Source organism: Nothobranchius furzeri, chromosome 10, assembly GCF_043380555.1.
Source record: "Nothobranchius furzeri strain GRZ-AD chromosome 10, NfurGRZ-RIMD1, whole genome shotgun sequence".
NCBI classification, from domain to species: domain Eukaryota; kingdom Metazoa; phylum Chordata; class Actinopteri; order Cyprinodontiformes; family Nothobranchiidae; genus Nothobranchius; species Nothobranchius furzeri.
The window spans coordinates 47,264,350-47,292,146 of record NC_091750.1 but is presented as its reverse complement, the minus strand read 5'-3'; the positions used below and the strand labels follow the sequence as shown (position 1 = coordinate 47,292,146).

At 44.3% G+C, this 27,797-nt stretch overlaps 1 protein-coding gene across 7 annotated transcripts in view; it reads left to right on the top strand.

Annotated features, from left to right (window-relative positions):
* sipa1 (signal-induced proliferation-associated 1) overlaps positions 1–27,797 on the top strand; it is a 38,494-nt gene that overhangs the window by 3,544 nt on the left and 7,153 nt on the right. For 3 of the 7 annotated variants that reach the window (XM_070555304.1, XM_070555303.1, XM_015961426.3), the window contains exons 2-10: positions 16,741–18,338; positions 19,142–19,266; positions 19,338–19,526; positions 19,806–19,980; positions 20,274–20,377; positions 21,414–21,571; positions 22,426–23,032; positions 23,118–23,392; positions 24,675–25,049. In XM_070555304.1, coding sequence (XP_070411405.1) covers positions 17,225–18,338; positions 19,142–19,266; positions 19,338–19,526; positions 19,806–19,980; positions 20,274–20,377; positions 21,414–21,571; positions 22,426–23,032; positions 23,118–23,392; positions 24,675–25,049 — 3,122 coding nt within the window. In that variant the 5' untranslated portion in view covers positions 16,741–17,224. Of the gene's footprint in view, positions 1–6,748; positions 10,458–11,583; positions 11,718–16,740; positions 18,339–19,141; positions 19,267–19,337; positions 19,527–19,805; positions 19,981–20,273; positions 20,378–21,413; positions 21,572–22,425; positions 23,033–23,117; positions 23,393–24,674; positions 25,050–27,797 lie in introns of those variants that run through there. The other 4 variants (XM_054730556.2, XM_054730555.2, XM_054730557.2 and 1 more) reach the window with 4 other exon arrangements.

Below are 27,797 nucleotides of genomic sequence, written 5' to 3'. Positions count from 1 at the left end.
CTTACTTCCTGCATCGAAAGAGAACCAAAAGCGGTCGGCGGTGTGACTCAGACTAAGCTGTCAGTCCTCTTTTGTTTCTTTTGGCCCGTGAAATCATCCAGGTGGCCAGTGAATCTGTATCGATACCCTTTGAGTGTGTTTTCCTCTCAAAACAGCTTTACGTCAAATTTACTGTAGTACTGCGTTTCTTCAGATGTAATTAATCATAGACGGTAACTGGGCAGATTTTACTGTAGCCTGAGTCAAATGATGTCTCATCCCATTATTTGGAGCTTCTTTTTGCATGAGTGCTCACAGAGGGGTTCCCTGTGGGGGCTCAGCTTGATAGCTTGAGCCCCCCCCCCCCCCCCCCCCCGCTTTCACACTCAGACCTTACCTGTGCCCCTTACATCAAGAAGATCAGGACATTCTAGCTCGAGCATCATCTTGGAGTTCTTGCATGAACAGAAAACAGCAAAACAAAGTGAAAGAGTGACTCATCATTCAGAAGGCCTGCACATTAGTGATGAAGAAGTGTCATAAATAAATCCCACAAGCTGTTTTGTTATTTAGAAACACAGTTCTCTGTGCCTCCAGAGTCATTTTTTGAAAAGCTGGTTATTTTTTTCTCATTATTAAAATGTCCCTCAGTGATTTTACAACACCCACTGGCTGCTCAAGACAGTTTTGTTAGATTTCCCAAATCACACATGAGGGAGAACAGCCATCAATATCACTCCCAGAACCGTTTGCAAAAAATCCATCAAATCTTTCAGTGTGAAATCAGTGTGAGCAGAGAAAATTGGTCCTTCCAGTACAAAGAATTGAATCGTTGTTGCTGTTTTGGTGCTTTTTTTAATTTATGCTGTTCAGGAATCGAGAAACAGCTCAAACGCCTGATGTCATTGTCCTAACGAATGGCTTTTTAAAAAATGCACCCTTTCAGAAATAAATTCATCGTCCTCACTTATGTCACACAAACATTAAACCATTTAGTGCAGCCGTGGCTCCCTCTCATTGTTCTGGTTGCTATTAGCAGAGAAGTGCACTCGGGGGTATTCAGAGCAGATCAAGACCAGCCATTCATGCGTGCACCGCATCACTTCCTCCAAATACGTGGTCGATGGGGACATTTTTTAAAAGGCAGAAAGTGTCCCGCACTGATGGCTGCTTAAAAATACCCTCATGAAGCTTTCTATTCTGGGGATGTTGCAGGAAATATGAAGGATCGTCATTGTGTTTACTTCAAACTGAAGCGCCTCTTTGTTCTGACACAGCCGTGAGGAGGAAGCTGCTTCCTTGACGGTTTCATTTACACGTTAAAGAAGCGTGTGATGAAGAAGTAAGAGGACAGCGAGCAGTTTCAGGACTTTCTGTCGACCCAAACGGGTGACCACGCACAGGAAACCATACCGCAGAGATGTGATCTTAGTGACACGAGAGTGAGGAGGAGAGGGGGTTATGGTCGCCTTTAATCCAAGTTCTGTCTCACTTCCTCTTATTCTCTGCCAGTTTTATTAGCGAGGCCCTAACATGTGCTTCTCAGTCCAGTTTTATGTTATACAGAAGGAGTAATTATTATAATGGCTCCAGGCATTCAATCATACACCTCAGACAGCTTTAGAGCTACAAAACCACAGTTTTCATTCACCAGTGCGAAGCCACAGATGTGCAGGACCTGTGCCTTCACATGAGCATAATCTGTGCTCGTGGCATCATGGAGGAGCTCAGACGCTGTTTGCATCACCGGGTAGCAGATCGGTGCACAGGCTGCCTTTTTTTATGTAGGTCAGAAGGTGCAGAGCTGCTTAATGACACAAGGCCAGAGGGAAGCTGCAGCCAGAGCTCGCCTGTAAAACACCAAACTAACATGTGGGCATATTGTTGACTCACATGTGCATTTGTTGTTTTTATCATGTATTACGTGTAGCTACATTAGCATCAAGTTAAAGCATCAAGTTGTCTGAAACCTGATTTTAGCTGCTAATTTTTTTTTTGGGGGGGGGGGGGGGGGGGGCAAACATCACTGCAATAATTCTTGGGTCTAGGTCTAACAGTCCTTATAGGAATAAAAATCACCTGATGCCTTTCATTCCAGAGTCAGTTGTGTGATGTAGAGAATTATTGGAAATTTAGCTGTTTTATGAATTATTTAGAATAATTCTGTGACATTCTTACATCACAAGATTTTAGGTTAGTGATCAGACTGTAACATGAGTCACTTTCAGCTATCACTTTGCATCTGATTCCAACATCTGTGAAACCGACTGAGTTATAGGCATTTTTGAGTAACGCGGATCAGCTGTGGGTGCCATCCACAGGAGGGACCTTAAATATGTGGCCTTTACCATGACGTTGTCAAGGAGAGGGGGAGGTGATGTTGAAATTTGGATGACTATAGATCCCGCCCCTGCTCCCTCTCCCCTTCTGTGAGGACTTGGAAGCCACGCCTCATACCGCGCATGCACACGCAACTAGCATTGTTCCATCTGTGCTGCATGTTTTCGATATGTTCCTGCTCAGACAGACCTGCTTCTAACTGTTGAATTATCTCCTCAGCCTTCATCTGGTTCTGGAGGAGCTGATAATCACTCATGTTAATCAAATCTGCAGTTTTCAAGCAGGGAAACATCTAAAGCCGGCACTCGCAATGTTGCTAACGATACAACAGGCTAAAACAATAGTCCAATGTAGTTCTAGTTTAACGCTACATCGATCTCTTAGCTCCACATGAATACAAAAATGATTAATCCCTTTTTGTTCCTCCCCCTCATCTTGTACAGTTAGCTTGATATTTTGACATAAATTCAATAGGGAACCTAAAGCCGGGCGTACACTGCGTGACTTTTTCACTTTTTTGAGCCGATTTTCCACTCGCACGAGAATCCACAAGATCGGGGCGAGTTTTGCGCTGAGCGTTGTGTAGTATACAGGGGGTTACGAGAGGCGATTAACACCACGTGACCAGCTACCGATCAGCAATCGTGAGCTTGCACGGACTTCTGGAGTGTTTGATATTTTGCTCGTTCCTCGTGAGGGTTGAAGCAGCGCAGCAAGCGGCTGCGTCCCAAAAAGTACCAGAACCGCTCTCGGCGCATGCGTAATCATGCGTCAACACCGCTCATCCACTGTTTCCCTAATAACACACGTTGTTCGTTTTTATTTCTACACGTTTTTTACACACAATGACAAGGATTGTCAAGAAAGTGTGTTTGTCGTGTTCATGTCAAATTAAACTGATCACAAAACACAGATTTACTTTCTTTATTTTGTTTTCCTCGTCCAACTCCCATAAATCCCTGTGTGTCCACCTGAAGCACTCCCGAAGGACAACAGGCAAAACCAAGACAAAAAGTCTGACGTGTTGTGTAAAAACTGCTGTTTTTAGCACATTTTTAGGTCCGACGTGTTGCTACCAGACGTACAGTGTGAGCAGTCAGGTTGCATCCGAGAACTGGGTCGTGCAGTGTGAGCACATGACTCGTGAGACCTGCTCTGCGAGGAAGTCGTACAGTTTGAGCTGAAGCTGAGTGCTACGAGTGAAAAAGTCGCACAGTGTCCGCCCAGCTTAAGCCTCCTCCCTCTCTGGTCGGCTCATGGGACCCCGAAACAACGAAAAAATGATTGCAAGTCAATGGGGCTAAAAACTTTATTTTCAAATCCGCTTTGCCTTACGCCCTCGATCACACATATGTTGTTCTGCAATTTAAATGAAAACTAATGATGAGTGTTTCGACCACGTCAGTCTGGTACTGTACATTGAAATTTATCAACTTGTAAAAGCTTGTAATTAGCATGACTATAAATTAGATATCGGCACGTTGCATATGTTGTTTATGTTCTTAGCAGACGCTTTTACCCAAAGCGACTTACAATTATTTTTTTTAACCTATAGGGCATGTTGTGATCTGTGGGGGAAACCGGAGTACCCGGAGAAAACCCACGCATGCATGGGGAGAACACGCAACTCCACGCAGAAAGGCGAGTTTTGAACCTGCGACCTTCGTGCTGCGAGGCAACAGTGCTAACCACTGCGCCACCATGCAGCCCATAGCATATATGATGTCACCACAGAATCTCCTCTCCCCTAGCATAGCTGCTACTTACCACATGGCCAGATTCGTGGTGGTTCTTTCCTCATGTGGGAAGTTTGCTGAACTTACAGCCCTTTTCCCTCAGTTTTCTCCATGTCTGGTTTGATGATGTCACCTTCGTGAAGCACATCTGTAGTCCTGGACTTATTTTCACAAAAAACCTAAAATAGCATTTCCCCATGTTCATAAATAAGCGCTTTCCTGGTATCAAAAAGCTTCTTTAAAATTCACGGACATCATATGTGAAATCCATGGCACAAAACAAGCGGCGTTAGAAAATAACGTTTTTAGCCCCGTTGACTGGCATTCATATTTTCGTTCTTCCGGGGACCCATGATGCGGAAGTAGATGGGCGTGACTTAGGCTCCATACATGCCACGTACCGACGTCTCATTTGTAGTCATGCTAATTCCGAACTTTTACAAGCTAATAAATCTCAAAGTGCGTGACTGGTGTGGTGGAAAATAACGTTTTTAGCCCCATTGACTTGAATTCATTTTTTTGTTCTTCCATGGTCCCATGAGCCGACCGGAAAGGGAGGAGACTTAGGCTCCCTATGCAGGAAGAGTTAGCGTTTAAGCCAGGTTGGTTTGCTATACTGACGGAGGCATCTGTGTCACCCGTAGTACATGCTAGGAACAAGCACTCGTTCTTGTTGATTGACAGCTCCCTCTTGTGTATCAGCAACTCTGCTGGTGAACACTCTAGGCTCATGTAAATGAGGAGAGAAGGGAGAGAAGGGACTTTGGAGGAAATATAAACTATGAAAGATTACCTACTTTATGTCACAGAACATGGTAAATGGCCTGTATTTGATATAGCACCTTCTAGAGTTCTGGAACCCCCCAAGGCGCTTTACAACACAATCAGTCATTCACCCATTCACACACACAAACCCTGGTGATGATGAGGTACATTGTAGCCCCAGCTGCCCTGGGGCGCACTGACAGAGGCGAGTCTGCCGTACACAGGCACCACCGGTCTCTCCGACCACCAGCAGGCAAGAGTGGATAAGTGTCTTGCACAAGGACACAACGACAGCGACAGACTGAGCAGGGCTCAAACCTGCAACCTTCCGATTACGGGGCGAGCACCTAACTCCTGTGCCACTGCCTGGCATAACAAGATGAGATAGTCAAACCCCAAACCCATTTTTGGCTGCATTCATGCGTTCTCCTGTCTCAGCTGCAGGTTTTCAGATTCTGAGGAAAGACCTGCAGACACAAGGATGGAAACTTAGTGCGTCATCAGGCCTTTCTCCTCCCCCTGAAGCTAATCTCAGATCTGAAACCCACCTCTGTAATATGGTGGGTTCATGGTTAGAGCACCTGCTTTGCATGATGTTTCACTAAGACCTTACACCAGTTCGAATCTTGGTGTCAGCTGTATTTTATTATTTTATTGTTTTAGCTACACTTGCCCGTATTATGGTTTCAACCTTTTATTTTTTAACTGTTTAAAATAAAATATTTTTCTAATTTATTTGTTTATTTAGCCAGCTGAAGCCCATGTGAGTCCATGTGAGGTGAGCAGACTAGATCATCAGGTCTGCTGTGTCCCGTCCAAAGCATTGCAACTAAAATGCTATTTGGAAACGACCAAATTCAAAGATCTTTTAGAGGCACAAAACATTTTGAAGAAACTCATCAAAAAAACTAAACTAACAAAATGAAATTGGCTTCTCAGGGATTCAAACTTGCTATACTAGACCACTAAGCCCAATACAACAATTGAATTTCCTAAGGAACAGCTATTGTTCGTGCATTTTGTCAGAGTAGGGGTGGGCGGAGTGCTGGCGTTGTTTCCACGGACGCTTTCTGCTGATTCGCTGCTTCGTGGTGGCCCATGATGCTTTGTAGGTTATGTAATGAGTGGGCGGAGCTCAGGCCGCTGGAGGTGGGGTTGACTGAAACAGACGGTTTCCTTTCCGTTTACAAACACAGGCTGATGAAAATAACTCATATTTATAATAAAATGTCATCTCAATTGTGCCAACGGTAAGATTTCATCATACCTACCTTTGCTCCCAATGGTTTAAAATAGCATGATCTGGCCCCTTTAAGTTATTTCTTTTTTTTTTTCTTCCCAGCAATAAAATTGGATCAGATGTCGGTGTGTATAAAATAATCACTCTCTGGAATTTTCATCAAAATCCGTCCAGTAGTTGATGAGATACTGAGCTACCAGACAGACACAGTGTATACATACACAACTCTGTTTCCCCTCTTTAGCAACAAGAATCACTTTAAGAAAGGTCTCTGCCTCAAAAACAAGCAGCATTAGCTTGTTTTTCTGGATAACGAGAGTAATTTGTGTCCACTGAGCTCATAATGGGCGCAGACAGAACCAGTGCAGCTTGGAAGTTAAATGGCAGCCATTAACAGGCGACCCTCTTAGCTGATGCCTCAACTCATAATCAACACTCATTATGTAGAAGTAAAGACAGCTTAGGCTTTAAATTGCTCCCAAACAAAAGTTGGAGGGAAAAGTGTTTAGTGTTGACTTTGCAGCTGTTTTATGAGCCGTGTGTGTTTGAGCGGACAGCGGGGACATTGAGGAAGTAGAGAAGGTCAGCGCTTCTTCCTCTGAAAGCAGACAAGGTAGATGAAAACGCTACAGTGTGCTATTTAAGCAGCATTGAGCAACCCCCCCCCCCCCCCCCCCACCTCAGAGAAGGGCGCACAGATGACAGCGGGGTAACAGTGAGGCGTTGAGCTCAACATAATAGATACAGTCATGCAGCTGAGGGTCGGATCTGGTCTCTGACACACAGAAAATGGTCTCAGAAGAACAGCTGCTCTTCCTGTTTGTTCGCCTCATCGACAGCCCTGATGCTGTTCTCAGACATGCATACTCTTCATCTTCTCACCCAGCGCTCCCTCACACTCATCTGCCACAAGGTGTATTTTCAGATACACAGGAAGTGGCAGCGCGCTGCCAGGGCATGGCGTTGATGTCATGGCAAAATTCATGTCAGACAATAGCAGCAGAACACGTACAGCAAATTGCATTTGAGTGCAAGAGGAAGTTGTTTATTTAAAGCACAATATTATAGAAGCAGCTTTTCTAACCATACTTCCTCATTGCATTAAAGTCTGAGGCTCACTTAGAAAAAATAATCCACATGAATATCTTGTGCAGATTTCATGTTCTGACTCCTGACTGTCTGCCTCTTAGCAGCCTGTTGTCTGATGACCCAAAAAAAAAGGGAAGAAACATGAAGTGAGACCGGAGCAGACACACAGAAAGATGACCTTTTCCCACTCCGGTTTACTGTAACACACCAGACGCGTGGCGTCCTCCGAGAAGTCAGACTTACATATAAATCATAACAAATCAGCTCCAACCGGCTGATGAATAATTAACGTCACAGTAACCCTCGCCCTCTTCGGGCCCGGCCAAATTAATAATGAATCAGCCAGAAGATTTACTTTCAGTTTATTCTGCGGAGCCTAAAGGAAGTCTTGACCTCTGTGTGCATTGATTTCAGCCAAGCAGAGGAGAGGATACGGACAAAACTCCTCATTTTCTTAGCAAATGAAAACTGCAGACCTCCTTTAAAACATCATCAAAGTCACCTTTGAAACTAAGTATGAGAAAAAGTTACGCTGAACAAAAACAGTCCTAACCTGCGCTGTTTTAGTCATCATCTTCTTTTCTTTTTAAATCAGTTAAGCAGCAGATACTTAGGATTATGTGTCTGTGGGGATCAATAGCTCAGACTGACGTTTGCAAAACAGCTTGAATAAAAAGAGTGATAAAACACTTCACCCAATGAAAGCGAGAGTGCAGCACTCAGGAGCCTCTAGACTTGGCCCAGTTCGCTGTCCGCTTTACGGCGAGGCGTCGGGGTGGAGTTTAACAGCGAAGATTGAGGAGAAAATGTTGGTTGAAGTCCTTTTCCTGAATCGGGTCCAGCCACATTAATACACATTTACTCTCCTTTCTGCTGCAGTCCAGCGTCACGTGCTCAAAGAGAGGAATGCAACCTGATCTCAGATGTAGCAGCTTGTGCGCGATCGATGATGAAGCGTGAGACTGAGACTTGGCTTTAAATTTCTCAGAATCAATCAGTATTAGGAGTTGATTCAGACCTTGTGGTTAAGAGTTGGGAAAGCTGCTTTTAACTAGAACAGGAGTCCTCGAGAGCCTCTGCACAGCAGGTTTTAGCTGTTTCTCTGCTCCAGTGCACCTGAATCACCTGTTCAGCAGGTCACCAAGCTCTGCAGAAGCCTGTTAATCACCTGCTCATTAAAATCATGTGTGTTCAAGCTGGGAAACCTCAAAAATGCTGGATAGGGTCCCTCGAGGACCAGGATTGGACACTGAAATAGAACAGACAGTGGCACAGGAGCCACTAACCTTGAAGGCTAGAGAAGCTGCACGTTTTACAGACTTGTGGTGCGAAGTGAAAACAGAAGTGAGTAGAACGTTAGAGCCGCTCGACAGTATCTCATGTGGCACCAGGAAGCCTGTGCAGAGAAATGGTGTGTTTCAACATTAGACCGTAGGTACAAGTAGCTGCTGCGGCCAGCATGGTGCAGCTGAAAGGCTGCAAAAGTAAAACTATTGTCCCTGATCAGATCTGCAGCTAAGCAGTTAAGCCGATTGCCACAGCTTCACCTTAAGGGAAGAGAGCTCAAACGTCAGCCTCCTACATCCAAACTCCGCCCTTCCTTCTCATCATTAAATGCTCAGCAGTTGTTTGATTAAAGGACACCGCGAGACCAAATGCGCTCATTCATGCTGCAGTGTGGGCAGCCGGCCCCTGAAAGGTGTGGAAGTGTTGTGTTGACAGGATGACGATATCCATCCTCCCAGGGTTCAAAAGTCACTCGTCTCTTCCTGTTTCACAGGACACAGACTTGCATGAGCAGGCGCAGCAGAAGTCAGCCGGCCATGACTTCCCCAAAACCCTGTTGTGTTTGACTCAGCTCTGCTGCGGCATCCGCTTGTGTCCCGTTTTACACCAGAGCCCGATGGGTGGGGGGGTCTTGCTGTCAGTGGGTTACACCACGGTCAGTTACGGCATTCTGGTGCACAGAAATGGGCCAAACAGTTCTGTAGAAGCATGGGACAAGTCTATAAAAGAGACCTTTGGCTAAAAAACTCCAGATTTGTGTCAAAAATAAAGATTTTTTTTTATCGTAGTGTGTGTTTATGTCTGCACTTGTGTCTCTAAATAAATTAAAAAGCACAAATGTCCATCAAATACCTTTGATTTGGACTTCTTCACCATTTTGACAGAACATGGAGCACAGAGGCAGGGGTAAACACTCCTGCCTACATGCATTATTGAGTTTCTCAGTGACGGAGCCTGAATATGGAAGGATGAAGGAGTCTGCAGAGAGAAGCAGACCTTTGAGAGGGAGCTTATGCACCAAGTCTTTAAATAATCCTGGACAGCATCAATCACACCTCTGCTGCTGCTGCTGTTGGACAGAATCTGTTTGCTGAATCAAACGTTAATCTGAGTGGAACCAAGAAGCTGGATGCTGGAGACATGGAGTCACGTTCGTGGAGAGCTGTGGATGGTGAACGGTGTTTTTCTAGATGCATGCTGCTTGTTGGTTTCGCTCAGCTGGTTTTTGTTGCGTTCTCAGGGGTTGACTGTTTCAGCTGCATGGGCTCATATTCAAGGGCGTCAGTTTGTTTTCAGAATTGCTGGGGACAATAACCATACACTTGAGTGGGGTTTAAAAATTGCTGGGGACAATAAAGACAGGCTTTTTTGAAAGTGGGGGGGACACAGCTGCCAATCACAAATTTTGCCGGGGACATGTCCCCGGCGTCCCCGGTTAAAATGACGCCTATGCTCATATTAGAAAATGACTCAGCTGTCAGCGTCAGAGCGTAGCCTGCAGCTGAACTGAAAGAGGAAATAGATATCTGCAGATTGGACACCGTTTTGTTGTAGTTCAGTTGTGCAAAGGGTTAAAAACGGCAGAGGCGGGATGCAAAGCTCAATAGAAAATAGGTTCATGTCATGTTGTTCTTTAAAAACAGAAAACTGTTCAAATCAGGGTTCAGTCATTTGTTCTGATTCAAGTGAATCCTACAGATTAAATCCTTCTGATGGATTTAACCTCACAAATGTTTCTGTTCTTGGTTCGTTTTGACGCTTGAGGGGAAGTATTGTAAAATGTCATTTTGTTTTGTCACACTGATGTATGCAGCAGGAAGTACAGCAGCAATACAAACACGGTCCTGCCATGTGAGGCGAGCAGAAACGTAAAGGGGGCAGTTCCTCTTTACTTTGTACTTCTGGTTAAGGTAAATCACACACTTCTGTAACGGGAGCGAAAGCTTCCATGTGAGGAGAGAATCTGCCTCAAAGCTAAATAATTATCTGGATCTGATCTAACGCATCACACGCCGTTACAGGTGAGCAAATGATGCTCTTATTTCATGAAGTTTTGCTTCTTTCTATCCAGGAAACCGTGTTAGAGGAAATGGTTTCTGATTTTGATTTGAAGGGAAGCGTATCAAACAATGAAGAGTGGCGTAACGGTAAATCAGAACATTTAGATCCTTTTGGCGTGAAAAGAGCAACTGGAAACAGAAATGACTTTTAACAGATACGCGAGGTTTAAATGTCGTTGATGTCTGAGTCACATTGAGGTGTTTGACAGGTTTTCCCACAGCGCTGGTGCTTCTTGTCTGGAGATAAACACGTTTAATAACTGAGAGTCGTTGTGGTTGAAGCTTTGTTCTGCTCAGCATGCTCTGCAGTTGATCATGTGAGCTAAAACACGCGAGGAGAGCTTTCTACATACGATGGAGCTTTTGTCTGAATCTCTGAATTATTTCTCAAATCACACCAAAGAACACAAATTAGCAATATTTTCAAGTTAAGATACGTGTTTGATGATAAGTTGAAGACGTGTGGCTTGCATAGTTGTTTTTGTTTATTAGGACAGAAATATTAGTTTTCTTTTGCAGTTTTCTGATCGAGTTCCTTCATTTTATCTAGAAAAGTGCCAGATAAATGCAAAACAGGGAAGGCTGTTATTGGTTTAACGTTCAGGAAACAGCAGAGAACGTCCCTGTTAGTAGAAGCTAACCGTTAGCATTCGCAACTGCACCACACAGCGGAAGCTCCTCCAGGCTTGTGTTGTTTGAGATAAAACAACATCACAGAGCAAACAGAGCCAGTGGTAGAGCCGTGTTGCTGTTAGCCAATCAGAGGAGAGATGTCCAAATAACAGGACATAAAACTCCAGATCCTGCCGTGTTAAGCTCTCCTGTGATGTGCCAGACTTGTCCCTGCTGTTCCAGTCATTTCTGGGCTTTTTTTGCCCCGAGTACGGCTTGCAAGGCATTCATTCCTGCCAGAGACCACTGAAAATGTATTGATTAAATGAGTTTCCCACACCTTTAAGATGATGAATCGCTGTGTTCATCTTTTAAATAAGAATTCTGATTCCAAACTTAGGATGCACACTCACCTGCTGTTATTTCTATTTAGTTTTTAGTTAAACTCTTGGCCCTTTTCCTGTTTGTGCCGCAGGCTGATGGACGTGGGCTCCTTTGTTGTTCGAGCAGATTAAACCGAGTTCTTCTGAATCCGTGGGGGACTGGATGAACTGTTATAGAAACACGGATCATTTCGTGGGTCGGGGTCATAAAGCATCTCAGGAATATGTGAGTGTAACAAAGAGACGGATAATCTGAGTTCAGCATGAGCTGCATGTTGGTGGAGTGTTTCTGGTCGACCCAGGAAGGAGTGTTTGTTGTTGAAACAACATGAAGGAGACCTGTTAGTTCTGAGAGGAAAATCAGCTGCCAAATAAAAATGTACACCCACTTCCTGGTGGTTGGGAGAAAATGGACTTCTCATACAGTCATCAGCGTTTGAGAGCATGTAGATCACACTGCACATAATCATCACACAGGAGAAATTATACGGGTGGTGTTTGAGAACATTCATTTGAAAGCTCTTAGAGAGGAACATGAGCAGGTTTTCAATGTCAGACCTTCCCTCAAATGGTCGGAAACATATTGGATCTCAGTCAAAGAAACTAATTAATCATATTTCTGTTCATCTTTCCATATTATTAATGGTGCCAAAGCACTGAAGCATCCTTTCAACATACATTTGTTGGAAAATTTAAACCATGGTGACCATAATGAGCCAATAATCTTATAAATAAGGACCTTTGTGCACCTGAAAGTCATTTTTAAGATCGCATTTTATTTAAAAAAAAATAAACTCAGAAATTCAAACAATAATTAATTTGTTTGACTCACACTGATGTTTGAAACCCTGAGATATATGTCTCAAGTGAAAATTCTGTTTATTGGCAGGCCAATAAACCAAAATCCCCTACTCGCAAATTCCCACAAAACCTCTTCTAGCATGAAAGTGTCCAGATGGAGCATTAGGATTAGTACTTTCATCAACCCCTCCATAAAGGGTCAATTTTAAAAGGGTAGACATAAAGAATGTTAATATTTTAACATGTAAACTTCAGATCAAATATGTTAGAAAGGAAACTGGATGACCACCTCAAAGCCAAAAGTGACTCCTGCTAAATAACAAAGAAAAACACCCACTAAAGACAGAAACTTCTAATACAAATCTACTAGAATTACCATAAACACCGCGTCTCGCGTCATTTCCCAGCACGGCATTCAAACCCTCACAATCTGATGTCCACATGAGTCAATCAGCTCATTTGTCTTTAAAGGATTTTTACTGTCAGATTTAAATGTCAGTGCATTCTCTCACAGTGAGGAAATGGAGAGAGTGTGTAGCAGACAAGCAGGGGAAACAAAGATTTCTTGTCACTTCCTCCCCTCACTCTTTATCATTTTTTAGAGTATGTATGCCGCCAATTTGAAAGGGAACTTCTCTATTTTAAAGACAAAACACAAACTCTAATGATGTAAATTAATTCACCTTAAGTTTGTTTAAAAGCATAAGCCCACATAGCGTCCTCTGATGCAATAGAAATACGGTTTTGTGTGTGTGTGTGTGTGTGTGTGTGTGTGTGTGTGTGTGTGTGTGTGTGTGTGTGTGTGTGTGTGTGTGTGTGTGTGTGTGTGTGTGTGTGTGTGTGTGTGCGCGCGCGTGCTTCTGCACTGCTCTGCACCTGCTCTTCAGGCTGCAAGAGAAGCGAGATGCATGTGACGAAGCGAGACAGGAAGAAGCCTCATACCTTACTGGCATCAAAATAAGGTTTCATCTTGAGCCGATTGACGTGAGTTTGGTCAAAGATAGGATACGGGTGACAGGAACAGCCTGAAGTCTGTTTTCACGGTGAGTCGCTAGCACGTCCTCTAAGGATACATTTAAATAGAGAACTTTACTGCTTAGTTTATTTTAGCATTAATATTTGGCCTTTTAACCTCCTGAAAATAACAATAGATTTCCTCTGAACAAGACGCCAGTTGTATGTTTTACAGATATATTAGAGAAGTAAACACAAACATGGGGTGAGGTTAAAAAGTATTTGTCAGCCACCGACTGGGTAAGCTGTCCCACCTAAAAAGATGAGATGTCTGTAATTTTCATCATAGGAACACGAGGAACTCAGATTGTTTTGATTTTTAAAGAATTTATTTGTTTAAAGGTGCAGAACATTAGTATTTGGTCAGTAACGAAAGTTCACCTCAATACTTTTTCATGTTCAAGAATGACAGACGAACATGTCTGTAGGTTTTCACCAGTTTGCACTCCCTAGCTGGTATTTTGGCCCATTCTTCCATGTAAATACCAAAGTCTCATCTGACTACATGACATTCACTCAGTCCTCCTCTGGATCTTCTAGATGGGTGTCTGGCAAAATCCAGACAGGCCTATATGTGTGGGGGCCTTTCAAGCGCTGTAGGATTTCATTCCACAATGATGTAGTGTGTTGTCCCAGTTCTCTCCAGGTCACTCCCCAGTGCCCTTGTGTAGTTCTAGACTGTTTCTCAACCTTCGCAAGGTCAATGGTATCCCTCAAGGTGAGATCTTGTATAAAGCCCCAGGTCAAGGGACATTGTCTGTGATCCTGTTTTTATTTATTTTCTAAGTGGATCTCTTCTCACCAAGCTGCTTGCCTATTGGCTCATCCCAGTCTTGTTCAGGTGTCGAATCTCATCCCAGGTGTCTTTAGACAGCTCTCTGGCCTTAGCCGTAGTGGAGGTTGGAGTCTGAAGGTGTGGACAAGTTGTACAAATAACGAGTTTTAACAGTTACCATTAATACAGGTAATGAGAGGAGGATAGAAGAGCTTCTTAGAGATGTGATAGGTCAGTGAGGGCCAGAATTCCTGCTTGTTCGTTGGTGCTTATTATCTGCATCCTAAATATAAATACATTCTTTAAAATCCATAAAATGGGATTTCCTGGTTTGCTTTGCATTCTGCTGAAGAGTACCTGTGATGAAAATTACATGAGTGATGTTTATTTGACATGGACACAGCAATTACATTGGACGAACCAGATGCATTGTTTAGTGTGTTAGCACACGTGCTAATTTGCAACACTTGTCCATAGAACCTTTCTAAAAAGTAGACTACATTTAAATAAAATACAAAGAGATCAACAATAAATCAAAGAGAAAACAGATTAAAATTGCAAACAATTTTCAATAAAAAAGAATAAAAAGAATAAAACAAGGCAATTTGAGCAGCAATGCAAGACTTGAAAACTATTCATGTAGACATTGTTGTTTAGACTTTAACCATTTTTTGAGTTCTTTGTTAAAAACGTTACTGTCCGTTTCTAGTTTTAGGTCAACAGGTAGAGAGTTCCACAGTTTGGCCCCCTTTACAGAAAGAGCAGACTGACCAAAAGAAGTCTTGCACCGCGGGACGAGACAATCGCCGCAGGTGGAGGCTCGAGTGATCGTTCTATGAGAGCTCTGACGTCTGATGGCCACAGTAGAGAACAGTTTAGACAATTTATCATTTAGACAATTGAAAAAGAATCTTAGAGTGCTAAAATTAATAAAATTTTCAAAAGTGAGAAGATTATGTTTCCTTAAAATACGGCAATGATGCCATTTCAATGGTTTCTGGTCCATAATTTTTATTGCTTGCTTGTATATTAAGACTATAGGTTTTAGAGTGGTGGATGAAGCCTGTGACCATGATGTAATGCAGTATGATAAGTGGGGAAAGATCAGTGCATGCATGTACAGTTTAGTAGTTTGGTGTGACAGGTTCCTTCTGATAAAACGGAAGCAGTTTAAATTTGTTTTAACCTTATTACAGACGTGCTTAACCTGACTGTCAAATTTTAGGTGTTTGTCTAGGATGATCCCAAGGTACTTCACATCACTCCTTACTTCAATGATTTTCTCTTTAATCCTAACCTGAAATAGTTCCTGATCAGGCCTGTTTCTCATGGAGAAGCATATGGACACAGTTTTTTTAACATTAAGAGTTAGGTGGGATGACTCTAGCCATTCTGAGATGTCTGATAAAGCCTGCGTCAGGCGCTCTCCTGCCAGGCCAGGTGTTTTTGTGGACACATAAATGACGGTGTCATCAGCATACATCTGGCAGTTGACGCCTGAGCAGCTCATCGGAAGGTCATTAATGTACATTGTAAACAGCAATGGACCAAGCACGGATCCTTGTGGTACACCCATGTTGTTTGCAAGCAAACTTGACTTGACCTCATTAACCCTAACACACTGCTGTCTACCCTCCAGGTGTGAACTGAACCATTTCAAAGCTTCAGGTGATATTTTAAATTGCATTAGTTTATTAAGTAAGATGCTATGGTTTACTGTGTCAAAAGCCTTTTTTAGATCCAGAAACACTGCCCCTACAACACATCCTTTATCCAGAGAAGTTTTGATTTTTTCAAGCAGATAACAATTTGCAGATTCTGTGGAGTATTTCTGTCTAAAGCCAAACTGCTGTGAATAAAGCAGTTGGTTGGACTCTTAAGTGATCCATTAGTTGCTCAGCTACAATCTTTTCTAGGATTTTTGAGACTATCGGGAGGATGGCAATAGGCCTGTAGTTACTTGCTAAGTCCTTTTCTCCCGATTTGTAGACTGGAGCAATTATTGCAGTTTTCCAGCTTTCTGGGAAACTCTTTGTTTGAATTGATAAGTTTACTAAATATGTGATTGGCTCCAACATATAACTGTGATGTTTCTTAATAAATGTAGTATTTAAGTTATGGATATCCTTTGCCATGGACATCCGCATGTTTGTTACAGACCTCTCATCTTTTTACGTGGAACAACTTGCACAATCGTTGGCTGCCGAACACATTTTGCCCCTCTGTGGTAAGTGGTGCTTTGAGAGGCTGCTTACTCTTATTTTTCTCGTGAGCTGCCAGTGAGCCAGGAAGGCCCCTCCCCTCTACGCTCTATTGTGAGCTTATACAGGGTGGATGTGCGGTGCATTAAACTCACTACTGAACTATTTAAGGAAACTTTGGAACAAAATAAATACAGAAATACAGAAATATGAGGCTTTGGTCCAGAGCAAAACATGTGTCTGATCAGTTTTTATTTTAGACATTTTGCTGTTTCAGTTTCAGTTTTATGAACTAATTTCAGTTTTTGTAGTGCGCTGATCTTCCCTAAGACTTATTTCTCTGAAATCCTTTGTTTTTTTGAATTGGTCTCTTTAATTATACACCAGAGTAAATCCCATTGCTATTAGTGGAGCAATCCGCGTTAAAAGCTTCCATTTTTTTCTGCTTTTTCACACAGGTGGCCAGTGTTTGGAGGCTGCAGGCACTGAGGAGTGCAGACTGATGGGTGCCATGTTGAACAGGTTGATACAGATAAAGCCTCTCCTGCACAGAGGACATAAAGACAGGCTCCAGTGATGATCCTCCCATCCTCACTCCTCTGCAACGAGCATCCTAAAACTAAACACATGCACATGTGGATGGACCCCTCCAGCAACTTCCAGCACACCTTCTCCTCCATCACGCCCACTCACCGACTCACTGACAAAGTGTGGCATCTCTCACAAGCACCTATGAGAGCCCAAAGGTTGAAAGAGTTCTTCCATTTTAAGTGGTGTGAATGAGACTTCATTTGTTGATTTCACTTTGCTGGATTTTTCATTTTCATGCACAGCCTCCCCATTTCACACCAGCACCAGAGCAGGATAAAAGGTTAACTGGGACAGCTGAAACCTCCAGGGAATATCACATCACACTAGATTGGAGTCCCTTTCTCAGGCACCATGCAGTCAGATGACTTCTTCATCCGGAAGTTTCGCCGTCAGAATGTGCGGCCGCCCATCGCCGCTGTCACTTTTGACCCCAAACGGGAAGCGGGTGTAGTGGAGTGGCCCCCCCGGAAGGCCGGTGACGGAGCTGAGGCAGACCGCCTCACTCCGAGCCGCGTGGGGTTGACCCTGCGGCCAATGGGGCGGGGTCACATCATGCAGAGGAGCAACAGCGATGTGACCTTAGGAGACCTGGATTCCTCTGGGAAAACTGGGGGGAAAGTGATCCGAGTGGTGGGTGAAAAGGTGGGAGCGGGACTTCAGGGGGACTCCGGCGTGCTGCTACACAGGGAGTATGGCAGCCTGTCCTCACTAGAGAGACAAATTCAAGCCCAGGAGCCAAGCGCAGAAGACCACGGGCCCCTGAGTCCAAGTGCCCTCCGCTTCAAAGACCCCTTTGTGCTTTTAGGATTGCATGAAAACCTTGCAGAGCCTGACGGGTTCTTTCGGGGTTTGTCTTCCTCTTCAGCGGACTCACAAAAACCCGACAAACCACCGAAGCCTGAGGGTCTGGGTAAAAAGTCCAAATCTACACCCCCTCAGATCCCCCAGCCAGGCCCATATGATAACCTCGGAGGTGGAGCGTGGGTGAGGAACTTTGCCCACTACGATGTTCAGAGCATCCTGTTTGATCTCACTGAGGCGGCCTCAAACAGAGACAGCATAGGACGCAAAAAGAACATCACCTCTGGGGCTTCAGCTGCCTCCCAGCTTCGTCCCCTCTCGCAGACTACCCCGTCCTCACCAGCGCAGGGTGGCGTAGGAAACAGCGGGAGCGCCGATGACCCCGAGCAGTCGCTGCTGCTGGATGAAGGCGACGGCAACGATAACGAGCTCCTCCTCAGCTGTCCCCACTTCCGCAACGAGACCGGAGGAGAGGAGCAGGTGGGTCTGGGTCTGTCGTCCAGCCGGAGGGGGCTCTGGTCGAGCCTGAGAACCCCCAATGACGCCGTTTCTGTCCTGGAGGAGCCCAGAGAGAGTCACGTCCAGCTGCAGGGCAAGAGCAACTACTTCATAGAGTATGCAGACCTGGGAGCTCATTACTATCGCAAATACTTCTACATGAAAGGTACGTGACAGTGCAGGGGTCAGCAGGTCAGCCGCAACATGCAGCCGTTTCTTTTACATCATTCTTTTGTGGGTTTGGATCATCTTGATGTAGTCTAAAACATTAGAGAGAAAACCTTCATAAATGCAAGTTCTTGCAAAAACGACTCAAATAAACTTTACTGTTAACCTAAATATTTAAATGTGTGCCACCTAAGCAGACCTTCTTTTGTTTGTTTTAAAAGCTTCACTCTTTTTTTTTTTACTGAAAAATGATTTTAAACATTCACTTCAACCAGAATTAGGATTTCTTGCTAATATAATTGAAAATGCACTCAGCTCAGATTATTACCACAAACAGCAAAAAACAGCACGGTAATGAGAATGTACTCACTGTGGTTCTGTGAAGTTGTTTACTTTTAATTAGCTTTAATAAAAAATTCCTTTTATTGACTAAATGGTGACTTGGCTTTATTGCATCTGTCTGTACACCTGCCATGTTGCTTCACTCAGCAAAACCTCCCGTCTAAAGAGAGCAGATGTGAGGTTTAGCTCGACTGCTGTGTGCACTAAACTTTAAGGAGCTTTTGATGAATGTTATTTAGTTTTGCATTAACTTTATTTGTATTTACTTTAATTAAGTTTACAATAAATGCGGATGACAGAAAAATGTCAAAAACTTTTCAGAAACAAAGACTTTTTTATATGAAATAAAACTTGGAACTTTCTTCTAAGCATTTTTTAAAATCTGGATACAGTCTCAGTATTTTTATCCAGTGACAGACTTCCCTAGCTGTTCCTAATGTTTTTTTTTTTTCATCCCAGAACACCAGAATTTCTTTGGGAACGACGATCGCCTCGGTCCGGTGGCCATCAGCTTCCGACGAGAGGAGAAAGAAGGATCCAGCGGAGCTCAGTACAATTACAGAATCATCTTTCGCACTACAGAGGTAAAGCTGCCACTTATTCACCTTCTGGTCCATCCTGCGTGATCCTGAGCTGATCGAAACCCTCTCCTCAGATGAAGACACTGCGAGGTTCCATCTTGGAGGAGTCGGTGACCTCGGCTGCGCGTCACCCGACCCCTAAAGGCCTGTCTCCCAAACGCCTGCTGGAGTTCATCATGCCTGAACTCAACCTGCACTGCATCCGCCTGGCCTCCAACTCCCCAAAGGTCCGGGATACCCTGCTCAAGCTGGACGAACAAGGGGTGAGGAGCGCCTCTGCTTCAAATTTGTGGATGGGAATATTTAAACTGTTTTTGCCATTTATCGTCCACGTTGACGGTGTTTGTAAGTATCTGCAGAACTTCAACAAAAACCTCCAGAAACTTGAAACAAGCTTTGTTCGCACAACCAGAATATATAAAGAAACTTTTTCATTTTTTAACACAAAACAGAAAATTTAAAATAAGCACAAGAATCCAAATAATAGAAATTTCCCAATAAAAGGTTCAATTTAGTTGATTTAGTTTTGTTTCTCTGTGCAGCTGAATTTTCAGAGGAAAGTCGGGGTGATGTACTGTCGCGCTGGGCAGAGCTCAGAGGAAGACATGTACAACAACGAGAGCTCTGGACTGGCGTTTGAAGAGTTCCTGGATCTGCTGGGCGAGCGGGTGCGGCTGAAGGGCTGGGAGAAATACCGAGCTCAGCTGGACACCAAGAGTGAGCTGAAAACACCCTCCACACTCCGTCTCTATTAGCTGCATCTCACTCTGTCGCAGCGCCGTTATCCAGAGGGCATCAGTGTTCCTCTGAAAGGCTGAGATAACGGTTATCTAGCTGCATGTAATCTGAGTAATGCCTGCGAAATAGCATAGTCACTGCTGATTATCTCCCAGCTTCTGCTTCCATCAGTGAATTCCATATAGTTTGTGTTCAATCGTCAGTTCTGGGATGATGAATTCTGTGTGTGTGTGTGCGTGTGTGCGTGCGTGTGTGATGCTGTGGATTTACAGCGGACTCTACTGGATCACATTCCCTCTACACGCGCTACCAGGACTATGAGATCATGTTCCACGTGTCCACCATGCTCCCTTACACTGCCAACAACACACAGCAGGTAAACGACACGCATGTTGCATTTGACTCTAATGTGATTGCATCAGTTCCACCTTTCCACACAAACTGTTTTACCAAACGCTTTAGAAAAATCATCTGTGCACCAAAAACATGCATGACGTAAAAATCCTGCCCTGCAGCCGTAACTCCCTCCCTCGTGGTTTTACTGTTGCCGTGCGAACCTCGCGGACGCGTCAAGCATAAACCAACCGTTAGAATCCGTTCAGGTACATTTATACATGTCTACAGTTATCTGGGGTTGCGTTATTTTGTCAATTTGTTACTTTTAGTTCAACATAGCATGTTGTGAATCAGTTGCAAGTTTACATCCACCCCAGCAAACATTTGGACGTTTAATGACTGTTGAAACGTCAAACCGACATGTTCCATTATGGTTGAAAAATAGTTCCAAAATGAAAGTTGAACCGACATCTTTTCTGACCGTGACTTAAACGGCTTTCAGCACCTCTCATTTGGACGTTTAATAATAAAAATTTAGGCCCCTTATTACCGTATTAATGTAAAAAATATATATCATTACTGGAAAATATATCATTACTGGAATAAAAAAATACATTCCACATGTATTTCCATCTGAGACGGAATCTCGTATGTCCCAGACCCATCTTACCTGGTGACAAGGAAGGCTATTGCTGCTTTAGGGCCCAGGAAACAGCAGAGAATGTTTGGACTAGCAGAAGCTAACCCTTAGCATTAGCAACTCCACCACACAGGAGAACTCCTCCAGGCTTGTGTTTTTTGTGGAGATAAAACATCAGCATTGCAGAGTAAACAGTCAGTGATAGTCACTTTCCTGTTAGCCAGTCAGAGGTGAGATGTCCAAATCTTGCCGTCTGAAGCTACTTTCTCCTCAACTGACTTTGACGTGCTCAAACAGAAGCATCTAAGCTTTTCCCCCCAGAGAACTTCTTACAAGGCATTCATTTCTAATAGGAACTGCAAATGTATTAAAAGTATAATTAAAATGGATCTTTAAATAATATTTATGTTTCTGTGTCCCTGCTTGGTCTCGTCAGCTACTGAGGAAGCGACACATCGGTAACGACATTGTGACGATCGTGTTCCAGGAGCCGGGCGCCCTGCCCTTCACTCCAAAGTCCATCCGCTCCCACTTCCAGCACGTCTTCATCATCGTCCAAGTCCACAAGCCCTGCACTGACCACACCTATTACAGGTCTGACTTGATTATTCCTGACATGTCTCTGCCACAAGGAATCTCACATACTGAGAAAGAAATTTTGTTTGCTGAGTGCATTTTAGATGACAATGTTTTCATTTTTTGTTCATTGTTAAAATCAAAACTTAAAACATGACATGAAAAAAAAATTCTGTAAATCCTCGAATTTCACTCAAAGCATGCAATTTAAAGAAAATATAGTTTTTTGGGATTTGATTCATTAACTGTGTTTCTGTAAAGTCTTAGATACATACTAACACCTATTATTTCAGTGAAGTTTAAAGTTTTGTACCCAGTACTGATCCCTGTGGTATCCCACCATCGGTAAATCAGACGCCACATTATTAGTTTAAGTATCCGTATATCTTTGTCTAAGGTAACTATTATCCAATAATCTGCTGTTTATATCACTGGACTGCATGGTGGTGCAGTGGGTAGCATTAGTGCCGTGCAGTGAGAAGGTCAGGTCAGGCTGCAGCCTTTCTGTGGGGAGTGTTCTCCTCGAGCCTGCAAGCATTTTCCAGTTATCTTCCTCTAACAAAAAACATGCATGTTAGATTTATTCACTGCACTGATGTCTCGCCTGCTAAATACATAAACATACTTTGTCCAGATTTGCTGTACTAATCAGCTAAAATAGAAAAGTAACTGCAAGAATAATGAGAATTGTTTTTCCTTAGTGTTGCCATGCAGGAAGTCGGCTACTAAAGGTGTTAGAGCATTCTTTAAGGTGTGAGGAAGCTGAAGAGGAAGTACGAATCTTCCTACAAAACCTGCTGCTCTGAAAACAAGACATAGATTAAGTGTTTCTGCTTTGCCCCTGACTCTGCTCTTCCCTCCTCTTCTCTCAGAGTGGCCGTGACACGCTCTAAAGACATCCCATTATTTGGACCTTTGTTCCCAAAGGGTGCGCGGTTCCCTCGCTCGCCTGCCTTCAGAGACTTTCTTCTGGCAAAGGTAGTGAATGCTGAAAATGCTGCTGAGAAGTCGGAGAAGTTTCGCTCCATGGCCACCCGCACGCGGCAGGAATACCTGAAGGACCTGGCGGAGAACTACGTGACTACCACCACCATCGACTCCACCACCAAGTTCCCCCTTCTCTCCCTGGGGAGCAAGCGAAAAGACAAGATGAAGGGAGCTAAAGGAGCTGAGCTGCACAGTGCCGGTGCACTGGTGTGGGCAGTGATGGTCAACAGAGGAGACGAATGGGAAGCAGGAGAGCCCAAGCTCCCGTGTCTGCTGGGGGTGTCGGCAGAGTCGGTGGTGCTCATCGAGAGGTGCAGTCGCAGGGTGGTGTTCAACTGCTCCTGCCGTGATGTCATTGGCTGGAAGGCAGTGACAGAGACTAAGGAGGGGGGGCCCTCTTTGGATATTTACTATGAGCGTGGAGAGTCGGTGTCAATCAGCGTACTGGAGAACCAAGCAGAGGACGTAAAAGAGGTGGTGCAGAGGCTGGAGGTGGGTCGTCGTAGCCCCAGATGAAAGTTTGTATCAGTCGCCACATTTCAGTCTGATTCCTTGATTCTGCTCTGATTCTTACCAGCTGGTAACTCGGGGCTGTGAGGCTCTGGAGGTCACCCCCCTGCGGGACGGAGTGGGGCAGCCCGGCTTCCTGATGAATGAGGAGGGCTTTGTGACAGAGCTGCAGAGGTTCTGCTACGCCGAGAGCGGCGGCCTGCAGCTCTGGGCTCGTGTGGTGCGGCTGTGCGGACACTCCCTGGTTCATCTGAGCCCGGAGGAGAGGACCAGGCTTCTCCGCACCGCCCACAAGATCCACATCACCGTCATTCCCCCGGATGAGAACGGCAAACCTCGCAGGTTGGTGAGACTGGAGGAGGACAGTCTCAGATCACAGCTCAGTCTGCTGTTAATGACAAGCTTGAGTTCAGTTAATCCCTTCTAATGATGTTTCATCACACCGGCACTGCCCGCCCTACTGTAACCAGCAGCTTTCTACTCATCCAGAATCAGAGAAACAGCAGGAACAGCTGTGGACAGAGTAGTTAGAATGAACTAAAGCTAAATTAAACTGGACATCTCTGCTGCTGTCAGCTCCAAACGACGTTACAGAGCTGGCAGCAGAAGTATCCTCAGAGAACTCCATGCCTTATTTATGTTTGAACCCTGAATCGCTGCTTCTCTGGCGCAAAGCCCGAATTGTCACAATGATGTTATCATTTCTGACGGAAAGTGTGTTTTCAGAAAAATCTTTATGTTTTAGGCTTCTTTTTGATTCAAAGATGAGGCATAATAATGCAATGAGGTTCTGTTGTTGTGAACCCTCGCGGTCCCTGCGCTCCTCTGGCAGCCGTCTCCTTGTCATTCCTAAAGTCAGGACTCACGGCGAGGCATCTTTTAGCCTCCGGAACGGGCTGCTGGAGGATCTCAGGGCCTCAGAGAACTTTCATGTTTTTACGAACAGGCTCAAGACCCACCTTTTTAGTTTAGCTTTTAATTGATTACTATTTATTGCATTGCTTGTTTTACTTATTCATTTATTTTAATTACTGTTGTGTTACACATTTATGTTGTTTTATTTCTATAATCACATTTTATTGGATATTTTACTATCCGTATTAGCTCTTGTGATTTTACGTATTTTAATCCTTCCAGTGTTTCCTCTGTGGAGCCCTCTGCCTTGGGACCGGTGGTCGGTGGCGGCGGCTGGGGCGCTCCTAGGGTAGTGCCCAGGTAGTGGTGGGGGTTGCCACCCTCCCTCCCTGGGCACCCTGGATTGGTGTCTTGGCTGCTGCCATGGATCTGCTGCTGTCGAGGCAGATGGCTCCTTTGATGGCGTGTCTTTCATTACCTGTCCAATCTGAGCTCAGCCTAGTGTTTAATGTGTACGAGTGTGTGTGTGTGTGTGTGTGTGTGTGTGTGTGTGTGTGTGTGTGTGTGTGTGTGTGTGTGTGTGTGTGTGTGTGTGCGTGCCTGGGAATGGTTTGTGGATTGGGGAGGGAATGTGGGTTATATCGGTCATTTTAATCTGTTAAGCACTTTGTGTTGCTTGCTGTGCATGAAAAGTGCTGTGTAAATAAAGTTTGATTTGATTTGATTAGATTTGTTGTAACAAAGAATTTCATTGTTTTGTGTTCTGCAGAAGCTTCTCTGAGCTGTACCAGAAAGCCATCAAGGACGCGGAGTGCAAGCCCGGCGAGGATCGATCAGGAGAGGCCTGGGTGGTGGATGAGAGGGAGGAGGAGGAGAAGGAGGAGGACCTGAAGCTGGACAGGGTCGGTGAGGCGAAGCCTGCTGAGATGCAGGTAGAGGCAGACGGAGGTGAAGAGGAAACGTTTGATGAAGGTCTGAATGAAGGCAGTCCCACCTCGCATCTGTCGCCACCGACTTTACCGTTGTTGAGAGCCACGTCTCTGCAGGACCCAACAGCCAATCAGAACCAGGGGAGCAGCACCACACAGCTGACTCGTAGCCTGTCTCTGGAGAGACAGCTGTCCTACACAGACACGTATGATGGGTGAGTCAAAGGCAAGAAAAAATATCTGCAACAGTTAAGTTAGCAACAGGTTTGAATGGTTTTCATCTGTAGAGAAAAACACATTTAGGACATTTTATACTTTTATAAGAGAAAACAGTTTTCCAGTCCAGCTTAATTTGTAATAAACCTCAATAAACACACTAAAATCAACATCTCCCATGGTGTCAAAGGTCAAGAGGCCTGTTATTTCCTGTTCAGGAGCAGGAAAAGCAAAAGCATCCATGAAAGTTGAGGTTCATTAATACAAATGCCAAATGTGTCGTTTTTACCATTAATCTCTGGAAACATCCATCGAAATGTTGCTGAACATGAATGTAATGATGCCCAGTTGTTGAAAATTTTTGGAAGCTTTGGAACATATAACCATAAAAATCGGGTCTAAAATACCTGGGAGTGGGTCTAATCTCTGGGTGACGCCATGTTTCCTTCCATGGGAGGACAAAATACATTTACTGATTTGGTTACAAAACCTTCGCTATTCATAAACGTTGCTTTAAAAATTTACCTCTTCACTCGCTGCCAGTGATGAAAGGAATCTGATTATGTGCTTGTTGTTTTGCTGGAGGATGCACTCCCAGTGATTGTTGACCCTAATAGTCATGCCCATCTACTTCAGGACCACGGGTCCCCTGAAGATCGAAAAAATGAACGCAAGTCAATGGGCCAAAAAAACACTATTTTCTTATTCCGCTTGTTTTGTGCGATGAATTTCACATATGATGTCTGTGAATTTTAAAGAAGCATTTTGATAACAAGAACGCACTTTTTTTTTCGAACAGGGGGAAAAGCTATTTTAGATTTTGTGTGAAAATAAGTCCAGAACTACAAATGTGATTCATGGAAGGGACGTCATCGAACCAGATACAGAGAAAAACCGAGGGAAAATGGCTGTAAGTTCAGTGAACTTGAAATCCTTCCTTCAGGAGGAAAGAACCACCATAAATATGGCCATGTGGTAATTAGCAGCTACGCTAGCGGGGAGGAGATTCTGTGGTGACACCATGTATGCGACGTGCCAATGTCCGATTCATAGTCATGCTAATTACAACTTTTACAAGCTGATAAATCTCTAAGTACGTGACTGGCATGGTCGAAACCCCCATCATTAGTTTTCATTTCAATTGCAGTACAACAAATGTGCGATCCAGGGCTTAAGGCAAAGCGGATTAGAAAATAGCTCTTTTAGCCTCGTTGACTAGCGTTCATTTTTTCGTTCTTCCGATGGCCCATGAGTCAACAGGAAAGGGAGGAGACAGGCTTCCTATGCAGGAAGAGTTAGCATTTAAGCTAGGTTGGTTTGCTTTACTGACAGAGGCATCTGCGTCACCCGTAGTGCATGCTGGGAACAAGCACTCATTCTCGTTGATTGACAGCACCCTCCTGAGGAGGCTTACCCTGGTTTCACACTGAAGGCATCAGCGGCTCGGAACGTCACTGCTTCAGATAGAATCCATTATAATCTATGGACTGTTTCAAACCAGCAGCGACACGGCAATTTCCAGGCGCGTCCCAGAAGCACTGCACCGCTAAAGATAGGACCAGGCTCTATTTTTGCCGCAAGCCGCTTCTGGGATGCGTCAATTTCCGCTTTCTGTAAAGCTTAGCTTCATTTTTGTTCAGGAGTTTGTGTTGCTCGAACCGGTCCCAGCATGCATTGCGCTCAGGAATGGGCACACTGTGGATGGACAGGCCACAGAGTGGAAACAGAGACAGCTTGTGTCTTGTTTTGATGTTTCTCTAAATTCAAACCAAGGTTTAACAGGATTTTCAAAGACGTGGAAAACAAGTGGCTAGTTTGGTTAGCTTAGCCTAGCTTGACTGTAGGGTTAGGGTTCATTCTCTTAAGACTAAAATAAAACGTGTGCAGATAGATTTAACTTCTGCTGCTCTCCACAAAGCAAACTCCTACCACTGCTATGCAGACGACATCTGTCATTTCCACCGGATGACCACACTGTCTCTGCACGAATATCAAACTGTCTCTCTGACATATCAAAATGGATGAAATCACACCATCTCCAACTCAACCTCTCTAAAACTGAACTACTTGTCATCCCAGCAAAACCATCCATACAGCACAATATCTCAATCCAAAATGACTTCCTGGCTCCTTCAAAGACAGTTCGAAATCTGGGTGTTGTGATTGATGAACACCTGACCTTTAAAGATCATGTTGCCTCTGTTGCCCGTTCATGCCACTTTGAGCTGTATAACATACGAAAGCTCAGACCATACCTAACACAACATGCCACCCAGCTCCTGGTGCAATCTACTGTCATCTCCCACCTCGATTACAGCAATGCCCTTCTAACTGGTCTTCCAGCCTGTACTGTGAGACCTCTTCAAATGGTCCAGAACGCAGCTGCACATCTGGTCTTCAATCAGCCAAAAAGAGCACACGTCACCCCTCTGTTCATTGAGCTCCACTGGCAACCGCTAGCAGCACACATCAAATTCAAATAGCTAACACTAGCATACAAAGTCCGAGATGGTACGGCTCCCATCTACCTGAATCCTCTTGCAAAGGCTTACGTCTCGGCCCGGCCGCTCCGGTCATCACAGGATCGTCGGCTAGCAGTGCCTACACCACGCTCAGGACAATCCAGACTCTTCTCATGCATCGTTCCACAAATGTGGAATGACCTTCCAAGCACTACCAGAACAGGGGCTTCCTTTTCAATTTTCAAGAAACTCCTGAAGACCCTGTTCTTCAGAGAGCATCTTCTA